This window comes from Peromyscus maniculatus, chromosome 10 (genome assembly GCF_049852395.1).
Source record: "Peromyscus maniculatus bairdii isolate BWxNUB_F1_BW_parent chromosome 10, HU_Pman_BW_mat_3.1, whole genome shotgun sequence".
Classification (NCBI taxonomy): domain Eukaryota; kingdom Metazoa; phylum Chordata; class Mammalia; order Rodentia; family Cricetidae; genus Peromyscus; species Peromyscus maniculatus.
The window spans coordinates 89,914,329-89,931,528 of NC_134861.1; the positions used below are offsets into that span (position 1 = coordinate 89,914,329).

The following is a 17,200-nucleotide window of genomic DNA, read 5'->3' on the forward strand; positions in this document are numbered from 1 at the left end:
AGTAACCCCACCTCTCTGTACCTCTCTTCAACTCTATATAATAAACATGCTGAACTTCTACTTCACTGCAGCTTCTCCATCAGAGAGCCCAGACCACCCGGTCCCAGCTTCTCAGTGCACCTGCATTTGTCTTTCCTTCATTCCCTTACCACCCAGTCAGGTCAAGTCTCTGAAGCCATCTAATCACATCAAAGCAATCCAATACATGATGTAATGTTGGTTATAATTAATTACTTCATACACCATATAAAAACATCTTTATTATATGTATTTTGATGTTTGGAACTTATTACTGAAATTACTTGGTCATTAACCTCTTGACACAGCATCACAAACAACATTTATGTGAATGAATATTTAAGAATGAGATTCTGACTTATTTAGAGTCCAATTCCAACTAATCTAACAAGAAGTTACAGATGTCTAGTTGAGTTTTATGACCTGTACTAGTCAACATTAGCATTACACAGAACTAATGAGAAAAATTCCTTTATTTCTTGATCCTTTCAAAGCTTACCAGCTTTGATTCAATTTCCAGCACTACTCCATGTGTCTCACTCACCCCCATAGTCCATTATTTTATTTCATATCATCATCGCTTGCTTATTGCTCTTATATCAAAGGGAAAACCAAATTCTTAACCAAGTAACTCACAGGCTTCATTCACAAGTTGATGCCACAACTAAACAAAACTTTACAACCTGGTGAGTAGTACATTTGAACAATTTGCTGACAGGCAGGTCCACCCAATAGTTTCAGTAAAGCCACACATTAAGAAGGAATCTGAATCATTCTCTATAGCCAGCACAACTGTACTCATACCATGAACTATTCTACATCCTTGCATTGGTCTCTCTAGGACCAGGCCTAAGTAAAAAGTAAGTGGTCTATTCAGAAAAAAAAAATCATAATTTGCTCTGTCTGAAAAGAATGATGCTGTTAGAAAAGCAGCGAGAGGCGCCCACCCCCGGATTTGGGAGAAACCGCTGCTTCTCCTCGGTCAGCAGCGCTCTCGTGGGATCACCTGGAACTTGTTAATTCATGCCCAAAACAATGTTAAATGCTGTTTACTCTTATTATCTAAACAAGCATAACCCAAACTAGGTAGGCTGCTGCACTGCTGGGTTTCTGTTGTCTCCTGGTAACCAAGAAAAGTGCCAATAGTTTTAGTCAGTGGCACTGCAAATGTCTGGAAGCTTTTCTTATTTCTCAATTGCTCCGATGATTAACATCAGGTTACTAGAGACTCGATGTGGCTGGTGCTGAGCTGGAGAGAAATCACTCAGGTAAGCTGAGGCTACTCCTTCTGTTTCTCCATCTGCTGAGCTGTTAACACGAAGACATTGCCAAGGGCTCAAGGAAAACATGGAATGTTTCATCAGTAAGATTATGCTGCCCTAGAGACAGATGTTAGGAAGCGGTAATATTTAAAAATAAAGAGATAATCACATGCTTGAGGGGAAAGAGGTAAGGGAGAAAATTAAAAAGGAAAATGGAAAGACAGAGAGGACCATGTGGACATACAAAATGGAGTTCTAGCTCTGCCTCAGGCAACCCTTTGCCCTTAGACAGGCATTCTCCACACACTGAGGTAGATCTGTAAGAAGTACTTATCAGGGCTGATATGGATTACAGAGAACAGACTTATCTCTTGTCATCAGCTGGTTAATGTCATGGCTTAGATGTAAATCCATATACTCCAGTTTCATAAAAATCTAAACATAAACTAATATTTTGGTAATTAACAGAGAACATGAAAACATTACTCAGTTCTAAATTGATCTACCTGTGACTTCTGCAGCGTCAAAGCCCTTTTCCTTCACTTATATTTCCTAAGTCACTAACAGGGACTACAACTGAAGATTAGATAAATATTTACAATTGACATGTGGTTGTCATATATTAAGTCAACAACACTGAACAGTTTTAAACAGCAGTCTCCTTTCTGTGACATTTTAACATTGTTTTGCACATAAATACAGAATCTGAACAGGAGTAATAGGAGCCAGGTTGGGCTGAAGTCCCGAACAGCTATTTGCTGCACTGCTTCTGTTTATCTGTAAAACAGAGATAATTAATAATGCCCACCTCACAGGGTGACCCACAGGATTACATGTTAGTAAATGCCGCAGCACTGCACGTGCACTCTCCGACCTCAAGAATGGCAAGTGACATCATTACAAAAGAAAGCAAACACAGAGACAGAAAGCAACTGATGCGAGCAAGCAGATGATTGTCCAGTTTAATTACTGCTTGTTCTTTTCTTAAAATCCATACACTCTGCTTGTGTGGTGTAGTAGAGCTCTTCGTTATCACATTCTCCCACTGGGAAAGGGGGAAAATACCCCTTGAAGGCAGAGGACAGGACACAGGGAGTTCCAGAGAAAGCGAGAGTAAACAGACAACTTGCACTGGACGAGGAAGGGGGAATGAGGTCTAACTTGATGGTGCCAATTACCCCCTTAGTGATGTCCCTGTGATGTCAAGAGTTGTCCCCACTTTCTGTTGGGCATTTCTAGGAGACAACTGTGCCGCATGACCACAGGCCAACGTAGGACCACTGCAAACAGTACAAGGGCAGCATGGTGAGAGGAGGCCGGGGATGCTCTGTCACGGTAGGCCTCAAGCTTCCTTGGCCCTTGCACAGCAGGCTCTCGTGCCGAGGTATTCCTTCATGATCACAGTAGCTTCACGTGGAAGGTCATGGAGAGTTGAAAATGAGAAGCCATTCGAGCCACTGTGAGGTAATCCCAGAGAAGACATTGCAGAGTAGACAGCTAAGCCAGGGTTCACAGGACAGATGTGGTTGAGACATGTAGACCAGCAATGCTGTTGAGAAAAGAGAGTATGTAAGCAGTGGAGGGCACAGGACTCTGACGACTCTGAAAGAGCTATGGAAGAATAGTTTTCTTCTGAGATGTGGTCCCTGACAGGCTACTGTTGTGGATATTGCTCTATATAAATAAAACACTGTTGGCCAGTGACCAGGCAAGAAGTAGGTTGCCAGGCAGGAAGTAGGTGGGACAAGGAGAGAGGAGAATTCTGGGAAGTGGAAGGCTGAGGGGAGAGACACTGCAGCCACCGCCAGGACAAGCAGCATGTAAAGACTCTGGTAAGCCACCAGCCACGTGGCAAGGTATAGATTTATAAAAATGGGTTAATTTAAGATAAAAGAACAGTTAGCAAGAAGCCTGCCACGGCCATACAGTTTATAAGTGATATAAGTGTCTGAGTGATTATTTTATAAGTGGATTGTGGGACTGCGGGGCTTGGGGAACCTGGAGAGAAGCCCTCCAGGAACAGGCTACCCATGCTCCAGTAGGGGATCCTATGCCCATGGATATATAAGCAGCACTAAGTTGTTTTTGTTTTTTTTCACATGAAATCAAGAGGGTAGGTGGTGGTGGGATGCAGGGGAGGGGATGTACTGATCAAAGTGCATTATATACTTAGAGTTCAATAGCAGATCAGTGAAGAAAACACTAATCAGGTTGCTCTACATGATCCCCATGGAAATTAGTGGGAATCACAGAAGATCATCAAGTTCCCACAGCCCTGAGGTTTTCTTGCTGCCCCTCCGGCCACAGCAGGATCCATAGCATTTACTAATACTGGCAGGCCAGTCTCCTCTAAGAAAGGGAGGTAGGGTGGGCACACAAGCTGACCTGCCCTACAGAACATATTTCAGACCTAAAGCAACTGAGGTACTTCTGTCACCTTCCCATCCTATTTGACTCAGAAGGATTTTCAATGCAGGGCATGAGGCACAAGCCTGGAATCTCAGCACTAGAGGGTTGAGCAGACAGAAAGCTCTGTTTCCAGGCCAGCCTAGCATATAGAGTGAGATACTATTTAAAAAACCAAACCACTTATAAGAGAAAGAAGACAGGATTTAACACAGCAGAAATGAACGGGAGGCTTTAGTTCCTGGTTAATGAGAGGCAGTGTTCTGTTCTGTGAGTCATCTTTTCTTTACTGAGACTTGGACAAGAATCCAAAGTTAGGATTGTGAGTATTCCACATAAATTAAGCCTTTTTCATACAGTCAATGGATAGCTGATGAGTCTACCAAGAATTAACAACATGTCTTAATATTTAAAAAGATAAATATTTACATATTTTAAATATTTAAAAAGATAAGACATACGCTTTATCCTTGATGAGATTTGTGTGATGTATAAATAGACTGAGTTAAAAAAAAAAACAGTAGTAAACTATCAAAACTATAAAAAATGAATTATCTTTTTCCATCTACCATACACAGAAGTAGTAAAATAGGTTACTCTTGTGCACAGAGCAGTTATAAAAGATTCTTTTGTTATAAAAATCATCATTACAAAAAAGTCTGTTTCTAGAATGACACACAATGAAGTAGGAAGCAATATTACACAAAATCTGATGTTTAAAATTTATATTTGGGGTTTGGAGAGATAGCTCAGTGGTTAAGAGTGCATATTGTTCTTTCAGAGGCCCCGAGTTTGGTTCCCAGCACCATCCCAGGTGGCTGACAACCACTTGTAATTCCAGTTCCAGGGGCACCCTATGCCTCTGGCTTCCACAGGCACCTGCCCTCAACCATACACAGACATACATGTGATTAAAAACAATCAAAATACATTTTTATAAAAAGAAGTATACTTGGTCTACTAGAAGAGGAACAAGATGTGAAGGAATAGATTACAAACACTAGCATTACCTTGCTCAGTTTTTAATGAACATTGTTAGCACAGGTGCTGTGGGATAATGCTGTTGTACACTGGTTAAATAAAACACTGATTGGCCAGTAGCCATGCAGGAAGTACAGGTGGGGCAAGCAGACTAAAGAAATGCTGGGAAGAGTAAGAGGCTGAGGCAGCAGACGTCAGCCTGCCATCCAGGGAGCAGCATGTAATGGCACACAGGTAAAGCCATGGAAAACGTGGCGACATATATAATTAACAAAAATGGGCTGAGTTTAAGTGTAAGAGCTAGTTAGTAGTTAGCCTGTGCTAATGGCCAGTTTTAATTGATATAAGCCTCTGTGTGTTTAATTGGGTTTGAGTGGCTGGGGACCAGGCGGGACACAGAAAAACTTAGATACACACAGGTATGCAAAACTATATAAAACAAAGATTTTATGGCTGTTTTAATTATCTCAGCAAATATTGCTTGATAATTTTAAGGAACTAATATGGAAAAGTCAAGTAACACTGTAATAATAACACTCTAAAGCATTTTTGTAACAGGGTACAGATACTTTTCATGAAGATTTTCTTCAAAAGATGTATTGCATCCCTTGATTTATAAAGTTCAAATTTTTATATTACCAGGCATTCTTTTATTTTTATGACTTCATTTTTAGTTATGTATATTTCTGTTTGTAGATATACATGTGAGTGCAGATGCCCTTGGAGACCAGAAGAGGGTGTTAGATGCCCTGGGGCTGAAGTTATAGATGTGCTGGGAACCAAACTCAGGTCCTCTGCAAGAGGACTGCATGTTCTTTACTGCTAAGCCTCCAGCCCTACATCACTAGGCTTTCTGAACAGTAGGCCATGGAAAGGAACCTGCAGCACGAATTGTTAATAGGACCTTAGGAATATAGAAGTGAATGCTATGGTTTTACAATAAAAAGGTGTCCATGATGTTCTGGAGATAATCATTGATAAATGGCATTGTAGAATATTTTTAGAAATACTTACACTGACTTTTAAAAAACCACTGTCAACTTACAGAATTTTAATGCATTTTCTTCTTATCTTGTTCACCGCTAAATATATTTGGCTTTAAATACTAGTGCATGGGGAGTACACAGTGATGTAGAAGAAAACCTGTCTCTGCTTTTATGTGTTACCTCTGACAAAGTCAGTGTTTCAGTCAGCCTGTGTATATCACACATTGATTGAAAGGTGACACTGTTAGAGATTATAAATAATTCAACAAACAGACTATCTGATTAGCTCTTCCAAACAGTATTTCATCTCCTCTCAGTGTTCTTTATGGTCCTAGTGTGCAGTTGCATTTGAAATCTATAGTTCTTGGCATATCTGGGCTAAGGTTATAGTAGGAATTTACCAACCCTGTCAGTCTCCTTAACTTTCTCCCACATTTCATTATATCATTCCAGTTATAATTAGTTGTCTGGTAGAATTAAGAACAGTCTATTTCAGTGAATGCTCATGTGAACATTTAACAACTTTGTGTTAGAATGACAGCTTCACGACAGGAAGAATAAACTAGAAAAGCAAAAGTCACGGGAGGAACCTCAGTTCACTCAACAATGCCAGCTCAACTGAAAATGCTGAGACTTTGTGATTTTCCCTTTTTGTTATTAAGCATCAGGCACGTTCTTCTTGCCAGAATACAAGCCACAGTTTGATGGCATTCCTGCCTCAACTAGCATGTTTTGAACTGACCTGTCTTCATTGCTATGGCTCTCTAGAAACACTGCTGCTGCTGAGCATGGATTCAGCTGAGTGCTTTGATGTTGAGCTTGTCAGTGAAAGCTATTTTAGTCTTCAACTGCATCTCCCTTCCAAGACTACAAACTGTTGCTGCTCAGACACAACATTAACCATTTGATTACTGTGAAGGAAGGGAGCTGAACAGTTACTATTAGCCCCTATTTGCAAAATCTACAGTATGAGTTGTACTTAGCAGGACTGGAACCATCTTATTTCATGTTCACATTTGGGGAACCTGAGTAGCTAAGTCTGCCCCATCACGCCCCCCCCCCCCATTCTTCCCTCATGAACTGAAGGATACACTGCTTTCTGCAATGTGATGGACCTGTAAAATGGAGTATTCTTCCTGCTGACCTTATAGGGATAGCATGACTGAAGGAGACACTCAGGAACAGTCTTGAGAACAGCTGTAGCAGCACAGTGAGTAACAGCTACAGGAAAAGCAGTAATTTTTATTACTATTTTTAGGCTGAAGATACCCAGTCCCAATTCACCAACTGTCCTACTCACATGAAAATGGAAATAAGAAAAAATGAAAAATTGCTCTATGGCATTTTCTGTATGTGTCTGAACTCTAGCTCCATAGGAGAGAGTATCATAATACAACAATGTAGTATGCTTTCACAATATAACCTTATTTCTCCCATGTTCTTTGTTGCTTCACCGTTTCCTTTTCCCGTTTAGGCAAGTAAAACTATGAGCTGGTGACAGTTGAAAGGGACACAGTAAAACTTCTAATAGCATGGGGGAATATCAGAATGGAGGGATCATCTCTTTCAGAGTTGAAAGAGACAATGGCAGAAGGCAGTAGAATCCCATTGTTAACTTGCCCAAGTTTGTACAAAAGCAGAATGCTATATATTTATGTAAAAACTCTAGGTGTACTCCCAGAGGCCCTTGTGGCATGTCTTGAAGGGGAACATAGGGAGCCTCTGTTTCCTGGCTGGGCATGAAGCAGCTTCCCACATCCACAGCATAACTAGGATGTTTCCTGTTATGGAAGGAACACTGCTCTTTGTCAGAATACCTTCTTTTCTTTCCTAGGGCCAAGCTAAACCACATTTCTTTATCTTTCTTGCCATTACCTGGAAAACTGGTGCTGAGTTTTAAAGCCTGTATAAAGTTCTGTGTATATTTACCTTCTTCCTTTCCCCACTATCGAAATGTGCATGAACTGGTGGAAGACATTATTCTAGAAAATGGGAGTCAGTGAGCAAGGAACTGAAGTTTTGTATTTGTTTCTATTGTGAATGTACGCAGGAGTACTTGCTATACTTAGGGCTTTGTCACAATAAAATCATAGTAAGTTCATATTATATTATAGTTATTGCAGGCATCTCAAATGCCATTTATACTAGAATCAAACCTGCTTAAAGATAACTAATCAATACACATACTGCTAGACTTCTATTTCTTATGCTACTGAAGCATAAATATTGTTGCACACATTTAAAAACCTTGACAATCCTATTCAATATTTTTTCTTATAATCCATATGACAATGATGCCTTCAGGAATTTTTTTTTCTTCCCCTATGAGGTCCTTAAGCTTTACCAGGTTGCCAAGGGGCTACAGAGACCTGTTCTAGGTGGACCGTAGAGTGATTATGTGGAGCAAAGCCTTTCCCTCTCCACCTAGTCCTCACCACCCTGAGGATCCATACTGCTCTATGATGAAGGAAGACTGTAATTCGTGAGCCACTCAGTCAGGGGCGCTTTTATTTAACAGTTCAGTTACTTTATGCAGAGCACTATATTCTAACTACTGAAGTGACCCCAACAAAGATCCACAGTGGCCTCTGGTTGAATATCACTCAAAACTGAAGACTGGAGAGCAAGCACTAGATGAGGTCATGGCAATGTCTCAGAACCAAAATTAGGTAAATCTCATCAAATTCAAGGGCAGCCTGGGCTGACCATGCCAAGAGAAAGAAAAGAAGGGAGGGAGGGAGGGAGGGAGATCAAGGAAGGAAGGGAAGAAGGGAAAACATCAACCTATAAGGAAGAGGAAGTTGAATAAAGGAACCTAAGATTCAACTATGTTGCATAAGCAGATAGTTCAACCATAATTGTATTTGTACAACAAGAGTTATAACTGCCATGTAAGAAGGAATCTTCTTTGGCATTTTTCTCTTCATCTAAGATGAGCAGATGTTTTTATTTACTTTATTTCTCAGGTCCTAAGGGCTTTTGAATTTACTATACTTCATACGTACAGTTTTAAAACACTCTTATTAGCCCTGTTCTCAAGTAATTCAACACTGAAGAGAAGCAAATTAACAGAGATGTAACAGACATATTGCCTATGTCCTTCCATAGATTTTTTAAAAGAAGTAATTAAAAAAAATCTGTTTAGATTAAATAAAATCTTTAGTGATAAAAACTCTTTTGTGTTTGATGTTTCCTTTCTTCTTATTTTATAAATGCAGCACTGTGTCTAGAACCCAGGGCCTTGTGCACATTAGGCAGTGAAGGTCTGCCATTGTCCAGACAGGGTTTAAAACGGGTAGAAATCTGATGACATAGCTCCAAACACATTATGTTTTGCTCAGTTTTACTGCTCTCTTTACATTCTTCTGCTGCCTTGATCTTGGATCAGATGAACCCCACTGAAACTTTAAAACTGTCCTTAGCACATAGACCCTAGAATTATATGACATAATTCTTCCTGTAAGAAATACTATGGTATTTTATTATTACAACTGAGCCTGTTCCCAAGATAGTACCTTATAAAAAGTACTTGTTGTTGTTGTTGTTGTTGTTGTTGTGTGTGTGTGTGTGTGTATTTATAGGTGCTGTGGCATGTTCTGTATGCTGTGAAAATGTGTTGCTATGATTGATTGATAAATAAAGTGCTGACTGGCCAGTAGCCAGGCAGGAAGTATAGTATAGGAAGGACAAACAGGGAGGAGAATTCTGAGAAGTGGAAGGCTGAGTCAGGAGATGCTGCCAGCCGTTGACACCATGAGAAGCAGATGTTAAGATACTGGTAAGCCATGAGCCACGTGGCAAGGTATAGATTTATAGAAATAGGTTAATTTAAGATATAAGAACTAGATAGCAAGAAGTCTACCACAGCCATACAGTTTATAAGTAATATAAGTGTCTGAGTGATTATTTTATAAGTGGGCTGTGGGACTGTTGGGTCTTGGGGGGACTCGAAGAGAAACTCTCCAGCTACATATAGGCACGTGTGTAGAAGTCAGAGGACAGCTTTTGGGAATTGGTTCTCTTCTACCATATGGTCCCAGGGATTGAAATTCACCAGGGCTTGGCTGCAAGTACCTTTAACCCCTGGGCCAGCCCAGCTCTTTTTTTTAAAAAAATTTCTAAAATAATAATATCTCACCAGCCCAGGATGGTCTCAAACTCAAGATCCTCCTACCTCCCCCAAACTAGGATTATAGACATGTGTTTCTGTGTGTGGCATTATTGGCATCTTAGGATGTTTTAGCAAGTATAATACTTTGCTGTAAGTTTTTGTGTGATTTTTCACAAATCCAAGAGTGGAAAAAAAAAAACAGCATAAGGAACCCACAAGCACATATCTCACCTTCAACAACTATTACATGCTGCCATTCTTATTTTATTCTTAGTTTTTTTTTTCCCTTTTCAGTTCTTAAAATCAAGCCCAGGCCATTCACAGGCACACACTCTCCCCCACCCCACCCCACCCCCCCTTGCCCCCTTTAGGCTATTCTGATTGGATTTCTCCATTAGGACTGTTTTTTTTGTTTTGTTTTTTTGTCCCTTTATTTTTTTGTTGGTGTATTTTTAAAACCAATTCTAGGCATTGCATTAGTTAATTTGACTGAAAAATATTTTTGTAGGATAATTACTTTACTTCACATTTAGCATACTTATTGGAATAGAGTCCATGTTTGAATTTTGCCTGGGTGTCTACAAATGTCTCATTGGTTTGTTTGAACGAGGATCACAAAAGTCCTCCTAGTGGTTATTTGGTTGCTATTATCTTCAGGTTAATAAAGAATTCTTTTGTTGTTGGTTTGTTTTGGTGGTGGTAATGGAACTGCTAATCAGGAGCAGTCCTGCTGAGTTACAGGCCCAGCTGCCCATCCCTCTCCCTCTTTAAAATGCCACTTATTTGCTGAAGAAGCCAGGAAGGATATTCTTCTGTCAAAATTCCTTCATTCTCATTCTGGATTTTGCTGACTGCACTGTTTACTGTTCAACATGTCCCTCTGTTGTCTATAAAAACACTCGTGGGATCTAAAAGAGAAATCTAATTTTCTTTCAGCAAGAATATGGACGGCATGGGTGACACTGTGGGGTACCTTCACTGAATCCAGGAAAAAACGTAACGTTGGTATGAGAGTAATGGCTGACTTCCTGTGTTCTAGGCCTGACCTATCATTACAAAGTGTTGGAAAGTTTCCCCTATTAACTATTAGTGACCATCGGCTCTGGAGTTATTATTTTATCAAGAGCTGTAAAATGGTGATTTTCGAATTCCATCATTCCAAATTATTAACTGGACTTCTCAGAAGATAAAATTCCTTGCACAAAGTACAAGGTTACCCAGAAACACAACTCATACCAAAGGGCGGGATGAATGCCCCCCTTTTCAGAATTTACCATACGTTCAGCATGTGAGTTCTTGTGTATTGCTTGTTTCGAACAGGGAGTCCTGAATCTTTGCTGTCAAAGTTGCTAGGGAGTGCTCACCAAGAAACCTAGCAAAAGTACAACAGGGTGGGACAGGATGGGATGGGTAGGACATGATACAACGCAAAGGGGTACGGGGGGGGGGGGGGACGCCAGGGAAGAGAATACCTTGGGCAAGGCTCTAGGAGGTGGAATCCAAGCCCTCTGAGTTGTCCTGGGCATCAGAGCTGTCACTGCTCTTGTCTTCACCTGCAGGGTTCTCCAGCTGACACGCCTCTTCGGCACCAGGAAGAGCGCTGCCCCGGGCCTCCTGGTTCTCCCCGGAGCCCAGAACCACATATCTGCCCTTCTTCAGCACCAGCTGCTGTCTCAGCTCGTCTGCCATCTGGGAGAGATCGCGCTTCATGGCGTAAGCATCTTCCCCGTCGGCATAGTACTTGGGTTCCACCTCACTAACCTGGAAGTGGAGGGTGTTCGAGTAGAGGTGCAGGGCGGCCCGGTTGCTCTTCCTGACGTGCAGGGACACGTACTTGGCGCCGAAGTTCTCGATCATGGCCCGGGAGGCCTGGTCCATCAGCTTCTGCGCCAGGCCGAGGCGCCGGTGCGAGCGCTTCACGGCCAGCGAGGTGATGTGCCCGTGGGGGACGTCATCGGGGTCCTCCTCCATCTTGGCCAGGACGTAGCCCACGATCTTGCCGCCCTCGTCCTCGGCGATGTAGGAGAGCTGGGGCCACGACAGGCCGTGGTAGAAGTAGTACTTCATCTGGTAGTTCTCCGGCAGGCAGAGCAGGTTGCAGTGCTGCATGTTCATGAGGTCGTCGGGCCGGGCGTTGCGGATGTTCATCCTGGCGGCCCGGTTGCCTCGGGAATTGACTTCCGCAGACCCAGCCACGCGTGCGCATGCAGCAAAGGTGCTGGAGACCGGTGGTGGCGGGAAGGCCGGAAGGCCGGCAGGCGGAAGGGGCGGGGCTGAGGGAGCTTCCGGAAGCCCGCCCGCCGTCCCAGCCAATGAGGCTTCCAGGGTGACACGCCTGCACCTGCGCACACTGGGGAGAGGGGCGGAGGGAGAGGCGTTCATTTGCTGAGCCCTGCTTTGTTTAAAATGTAAGTGTGGCCCAATGCTTCCCGTGTCTTGTATTTGTTTCAATGTTAACTTAAGTTCTTTTTTTTTCTTTTAAATTTACTTATTCCCTCTCGGTATGTAACATATATATATATATAACTGTACGTGTGTGCACCATGGTGCATGTAGAGGTCAGAGGGCAACCTGTAGGAGTCTCATTTTCCAAGACATGGGTCCCATGTATTGAACTCAAGCCCTGAGTTTGTCAGCAAGCGCCAGTATGCTCTATACTCAATGAGCCATCTCTCTGGACTCAATTTTAGCCTGCCTACATCTGAACAGCCCTATGTAACTAGAACAAATAAACCAGTATTTCAGTGCCATCCCAGGTAGTCTGCCTGACCTGCCCCTTACCCCGTGGACTGCTGCCTAGCAGTTTTCATATAATGAAATCATACTGCATGCAGAGACCCACAGCCAAGCACTGGGCCAAGCTCCAGGGGTCCCGTTGAAGAGAAGGAGGAGGGATTATATAAGGAGGGGGTGGGGGATCAAGGTCATGGCGGGGGAAACTCACAAAGACAGCTGACCTGAGCTTGTGGGAGCTCATGGACTCTAGACCTACAGCCAAAGAGCCTGCATGGGATTGAGCTAGGCCCTCTGCATGTGGGGGACAGTTGTGTAGCTTAGTCTTCTTTGTGGGGCACTTAGCAGTGGGACCAGGATCTGTCCCTGGCACATGAGCTGACTTTTTGGAACCTATTCTCTATGGTGAGATGCTTCACTTAGCTGTGATACAGAGGGGAGGAGCTTGGTCCTGCCTCAACCTGATATGCCATACATTATTGACTCCCATGGGAAGCCTTACCCTTTCTGAGGAGTGGATGGGGGGCTAGAAAGATGATGGGGGGAGGGAACAGAAGGAGAGGAGGGAGGGAAAACTGTGGTTGGTATGTAAAATAAATTTAAAAACTTAATAACAAATCATACTGCAGAAAACTTAAACATTATCATATGCAGCAGATCTTGAAGAGGTTAAAGGACCATAATTTGTTATATACATCCAGAGTACAAAAACTTATTTCCTAGTTACCTGGTAGAGATTCAAACCTGAAATCATGTACAGGAAGTTAGATGAAACCTTATTCTAGAATTAGTTCTCTATATGACCATTAATATCATGAAAAAAGTTGAAAAAATATGTATATATATATATATATATACACACATATATATGTATAAGTCTTATTAATTTTGAGATAATACTTATACCTTAAGAAAAGTTTTAAAGAGTCAAAATAAAACCAAAGGATTATGAAATTAGTAGCAATAGAATAGTCCCTTATTTTGTTTTTTCTTCTGTCCCATATCAGGTGCTCTTCTAACATGAGACAGAGACTTTGGATTTTTCTTTTAAAAGCATGCTTGGTTATAGTTTTTCTTAGTTATAATAGAACATAAATTAGGTACAAAATTTTGGAGTCACACAGATAAGATAAAAAATAGAATATTATCTCTAATTTTGTCAGACAAATGGGTTGGATATTATAATTGTAATTCTTACTTAATAACTGGTTTGATGTATATAATCTTACTATGTTAAAGTTAAAACCTTCCTTTTTAATTTGATAAAAAGGGGGAAATGCTGTGGAATAATCCTTTTGTACACTGTGAAGTTTTGTTATTGTGACTGATTTAATAAAGAAGCTGACTTGCTAATAGCTGAACAGGATAAAGTTAGGCGGAAAAGTAAAATTGAGAATGCTGGGAAGGAGAAGGGTGGAGTCAGGAGTCACCAGCAGATGCAGAGGCAGCAGGAGATAAATGTGCCATGCTAATAAAGGTACTGCTATGTCAGAGTGTAAATAAGGAATATCTGTTAACTTAAAATGTAAGAGCTAGTTAGTAATAAGCCTGAGCTATTGGCCAAGCATTTATAAATCAATCTAGCCACTAATGAATAGTTTAATAAGGTAAAATATCCAAAGGAAGAGATAATTTACTTTAAACTTGTAGTGATTTTGCTTGAGGAGGCACCATAAACTGTCCATATTGCCAGATTAGTTTCCTATCAGTGTCCCAACTGTCCCCATGTGTCATTGACAGTAATATACCAGAGATAGAAATCAATAATAGTTTTGTATGGTAGATATGAGTGTGTGGGGGAGTGAAATGTGACAATGGACAGAAAGTGATGAACAGGAACTGGCTGTTGAGATAGAGGGAGTAAGGTAGCATTTATGAACCATGGGTGTGGTCAGCATAAACTTGACTTACATTCTTACTTTATGGCTTGTTAACTATGATCCTGGAGAGACCACTTTAGTGTTCTAGGCATCTGTGTTTTATTCTATGAATGCTAAAACTCCATGCAACAGCTCTCCTACTTTGTTTTGAGGATGAAATGGGGGTAATGTATATGAGAGAGCTTTGTATAAAGGAGGATTGATGATTTTTAAAGAACTCATCCTGAAGCCCTGAGATGCTGATTGGCTGGCTGATAGACATATTGGATAAGAAGAAAGAAATGTTTAAAGAGAAGGCAATGTAGCAGGTATAGAAGAGTAGTGATTGCTGGGTGGTGGTGGCTCACACCTTTAATCCCAGCACTTGGGAGGCAGAGGCAGGTGAATCTCTGTGAGTTCAAGGCCAGTCTGGTCTATAAAGTGAGTTCCAGGCCAGGCTCCAAAAGCTACACAGAGAAACCCTGTCTCGAAAAACAGACAAACAAATAAAACAAAACAAACAAACAAACAAACAAACAAAAAGAAGAGTAGTGATTATGAGTGGTTTTCATCACATTTAAATTAGGGAAGGAGGAGCTAAGATGACAGAAGGATGCATCAATAATAATCTCTTAACTTTTGAAAGGACCCAAGAGGAAAAACCAACAGCAATGGATTTATCCCACATTCTTCCACTTAAATCTTACAATATCTATTGTCAATTATAGAACCATCCATTAGAAAGTCCATAGGAGTGGTGTATTGCATGGCCCCCTTGAGCATGGGGAGTGGCCAACTACCTTTACCTATCCAGTGAAGTAGAAAGGAGAGAGACTGAGACAGGGAAATGAAGTTTTATAGTTTCTAGGACGATAAGCTCCCAGATACCTGGCTTTTGGTTTCTTGGTGTACAACTGCTTGCCAATTCTTTATTATATCCATTCTACATGGTCTTGGCACTTTGGTAGTTGACTTAACTATTTTGTGTATAAATGCCAAATGTTTGTTTCCTAAAATTGACTTTCCCCCTTAAACCTGGGGAGTTTTCCAGTGATTGTTTAAGGAGAAAATTTGGAGTTATGTGACTTTTTCAAAAGGGCATCTTATTTAATAACTATGCCAAACAATTTGTTGTTAGGCTCAGCCATGTGATGTCTTAATTTTATCTAGGTCTAAAATTCTGTATTAGTGTAATACAGATGAAATTTGCTTCTTTGATGGATGGAATGGTGGGATTCAGAATAGAGGTAGATCGTCAATATTAAAATAGAATTCAATAAGTGAAATTAATTTTTACTAATCTGACAACAAATAGTTACACAAATTTTTACATTAATAAAGAGAAATTGGTGAGTTTGCCTTCCTACTATGTTAATAATGTTTTTGTTTTGCTTTTCATTAACTTGTATTAATTGTACCTATCTATAGAGTTGAATGTGATGCTCTCTTTTAAGCTTTGGCCAAATGTTAAATAGTTCTTCTCTGTTTGTACCCAATTTTGCAAGCAAGATGGTGCTAAAAGTGTATAGTATTTTGGGGGTACTCTTTTCCTTGCAAACTGATTAAGGGGAAATAAGCTTTGGGAAATTTAGCGTTACTTTGTTATGAGATGAGAATATATAACACATAGTTATATCTATTCAGAGTCTCACTGCAAAGTGCTTTCCTGGCATCCAGATCACTCATGCCAGTGATATTCAGAACTGGATGTATAGAAGTAGAAGTAGATTTTGAGGATTAATATAAAAATCATAGGAGTATCTGACATTTCATATTTCTTCAAGAAGTTTCAGGGATGCAGATTAGCTAGAGTTTCTAGGGTTCTCACTAAGGTGATGTCTTGGTTCAAGAGGAACCAAAAAATGTTCAAGATGGATGAGCAGAACAGCTCCATGAATGTAGGCTGAATGTTCAGCTGGAGAAGTAACTCCCCCACAATGAGGCTGCCAGTTAAGCACCACTTTGCAATTCACTCTCTAATTATTTCAAGAAATACAAAACATATTTTCAATCTTCTGCTGTGTCTTTCTGTCCCACTGTCATTAGCTCTTGGGATTTCTCTCTGCTTCACTTCCCCAACGTAGCAGATTAAACATGCAAAGCAGAAAGCACAGAAGAATGATGACACGTGGGTCTCTGTTCTCCTGGCTCACTCTGCTAATCTGCCTCAACTGCCATCACCAATTAGGGTGAAGCGATGGCTCCCACCATGGCTGTTGCTGTATTGAAATGCACTTGGAGAGTCATACATGCATGTTTCACTTGATGAACTTATTATTTAGCACATAATGTAGGAAGACAAGAGGTTCTATTTCAGGAATTGGGGACTTTTTAAATGGTTGAAATATGCTACCCATGTAAATGTATATAGTAATAGGTGATCTTTAAAAAATAATTAAATAAATACCCAGGTATTCAGCACTGAGCTAAGAAATAGGATAATGTGAATACTTCTGAATTCTAGTCATAATCCATGCCAATATATTTTAGAATATATATTAGGCTATATATATTAGGACATAGAAATAGAATATATATTAGTATGTGCATGCACACACATGACTATTAGAATATATATTATTGTGGGTGTATGTTTTAACCTTAACTTGTATAATTAAATATTTCTTATTATATATTAAATAAAAATTATACAAGTTTTATAATTTTAATAAATAGAATTAAATACTTATATTTAGCGATTTATATTTTTTTGTTTGTTTTTTAATTTTCCAGGGCTGAGGACCTAACCCAGGGCCTTGTGCTTGCTAGGCAAGTGCTCTACCACTGAGCTAAATCCCCAACCCATGATTTATATTTTTTGAACTTTTAACTTTTAAAATTTGG

General features: G+C 40.5%; 1 protein-coding gene and 1 long non-coding RNA gene across 2 annotated transcripts in view; one reads left to right on the forward strand and one right to left on the reverse strand.

Annotated features, from left to right (window-relative positions):
* Positions 1-473: 473 nt before the first annotated feature.
* On the reverse strand, positions 474-11,987 carry Naa11 (N-alpha-acetyltransferase 11, NatA catalytic subunit). The gene is made up of 2 exons (XM_006975362.4): positions 11,237-11,987; positions 474-2,829 (listed from the first exon to the last, which is right to left on the reverse strand). The coding sequence occupies exon 1, from the start codon at positions 11,910-11,912 to the stop codon at positions 11,250-11,252; it is 663 nt and encodes a 220-aa protein (XP_006975424.1). The 5' UTR covers positions 11,913-11,987; the 3' UTR covers positions 474-2,829; positions 11,237-11,249.
* Positions 11,988-12,072: 85 nt separating this feature from the next.
* Positions 12,073-17,200, forward strand: part of LOC121820968 (uncharacterized) — a 185,681-nt gene continuing 180,553 nt past the window's right edge. The window contains exon 1 of the long non-coding RNA XR_013043036.1: positions 12,073-12,172. This is a non-coding gene — a long non-coding RNA (uncharacterized LOC121820968). The remainder of the gene's footprint in view (positions 12,173-17,200) is intronic.

Bases quoted from the DNA above. Each gene is read 5' to 3' on its own strand.
- Naa11 (XM_006975362.4), bottom strand. From the start codon at position 11,912: ATGAACATCCGCAACGCCCGGCCCGACGACCTCATGAACATGCAGCAC.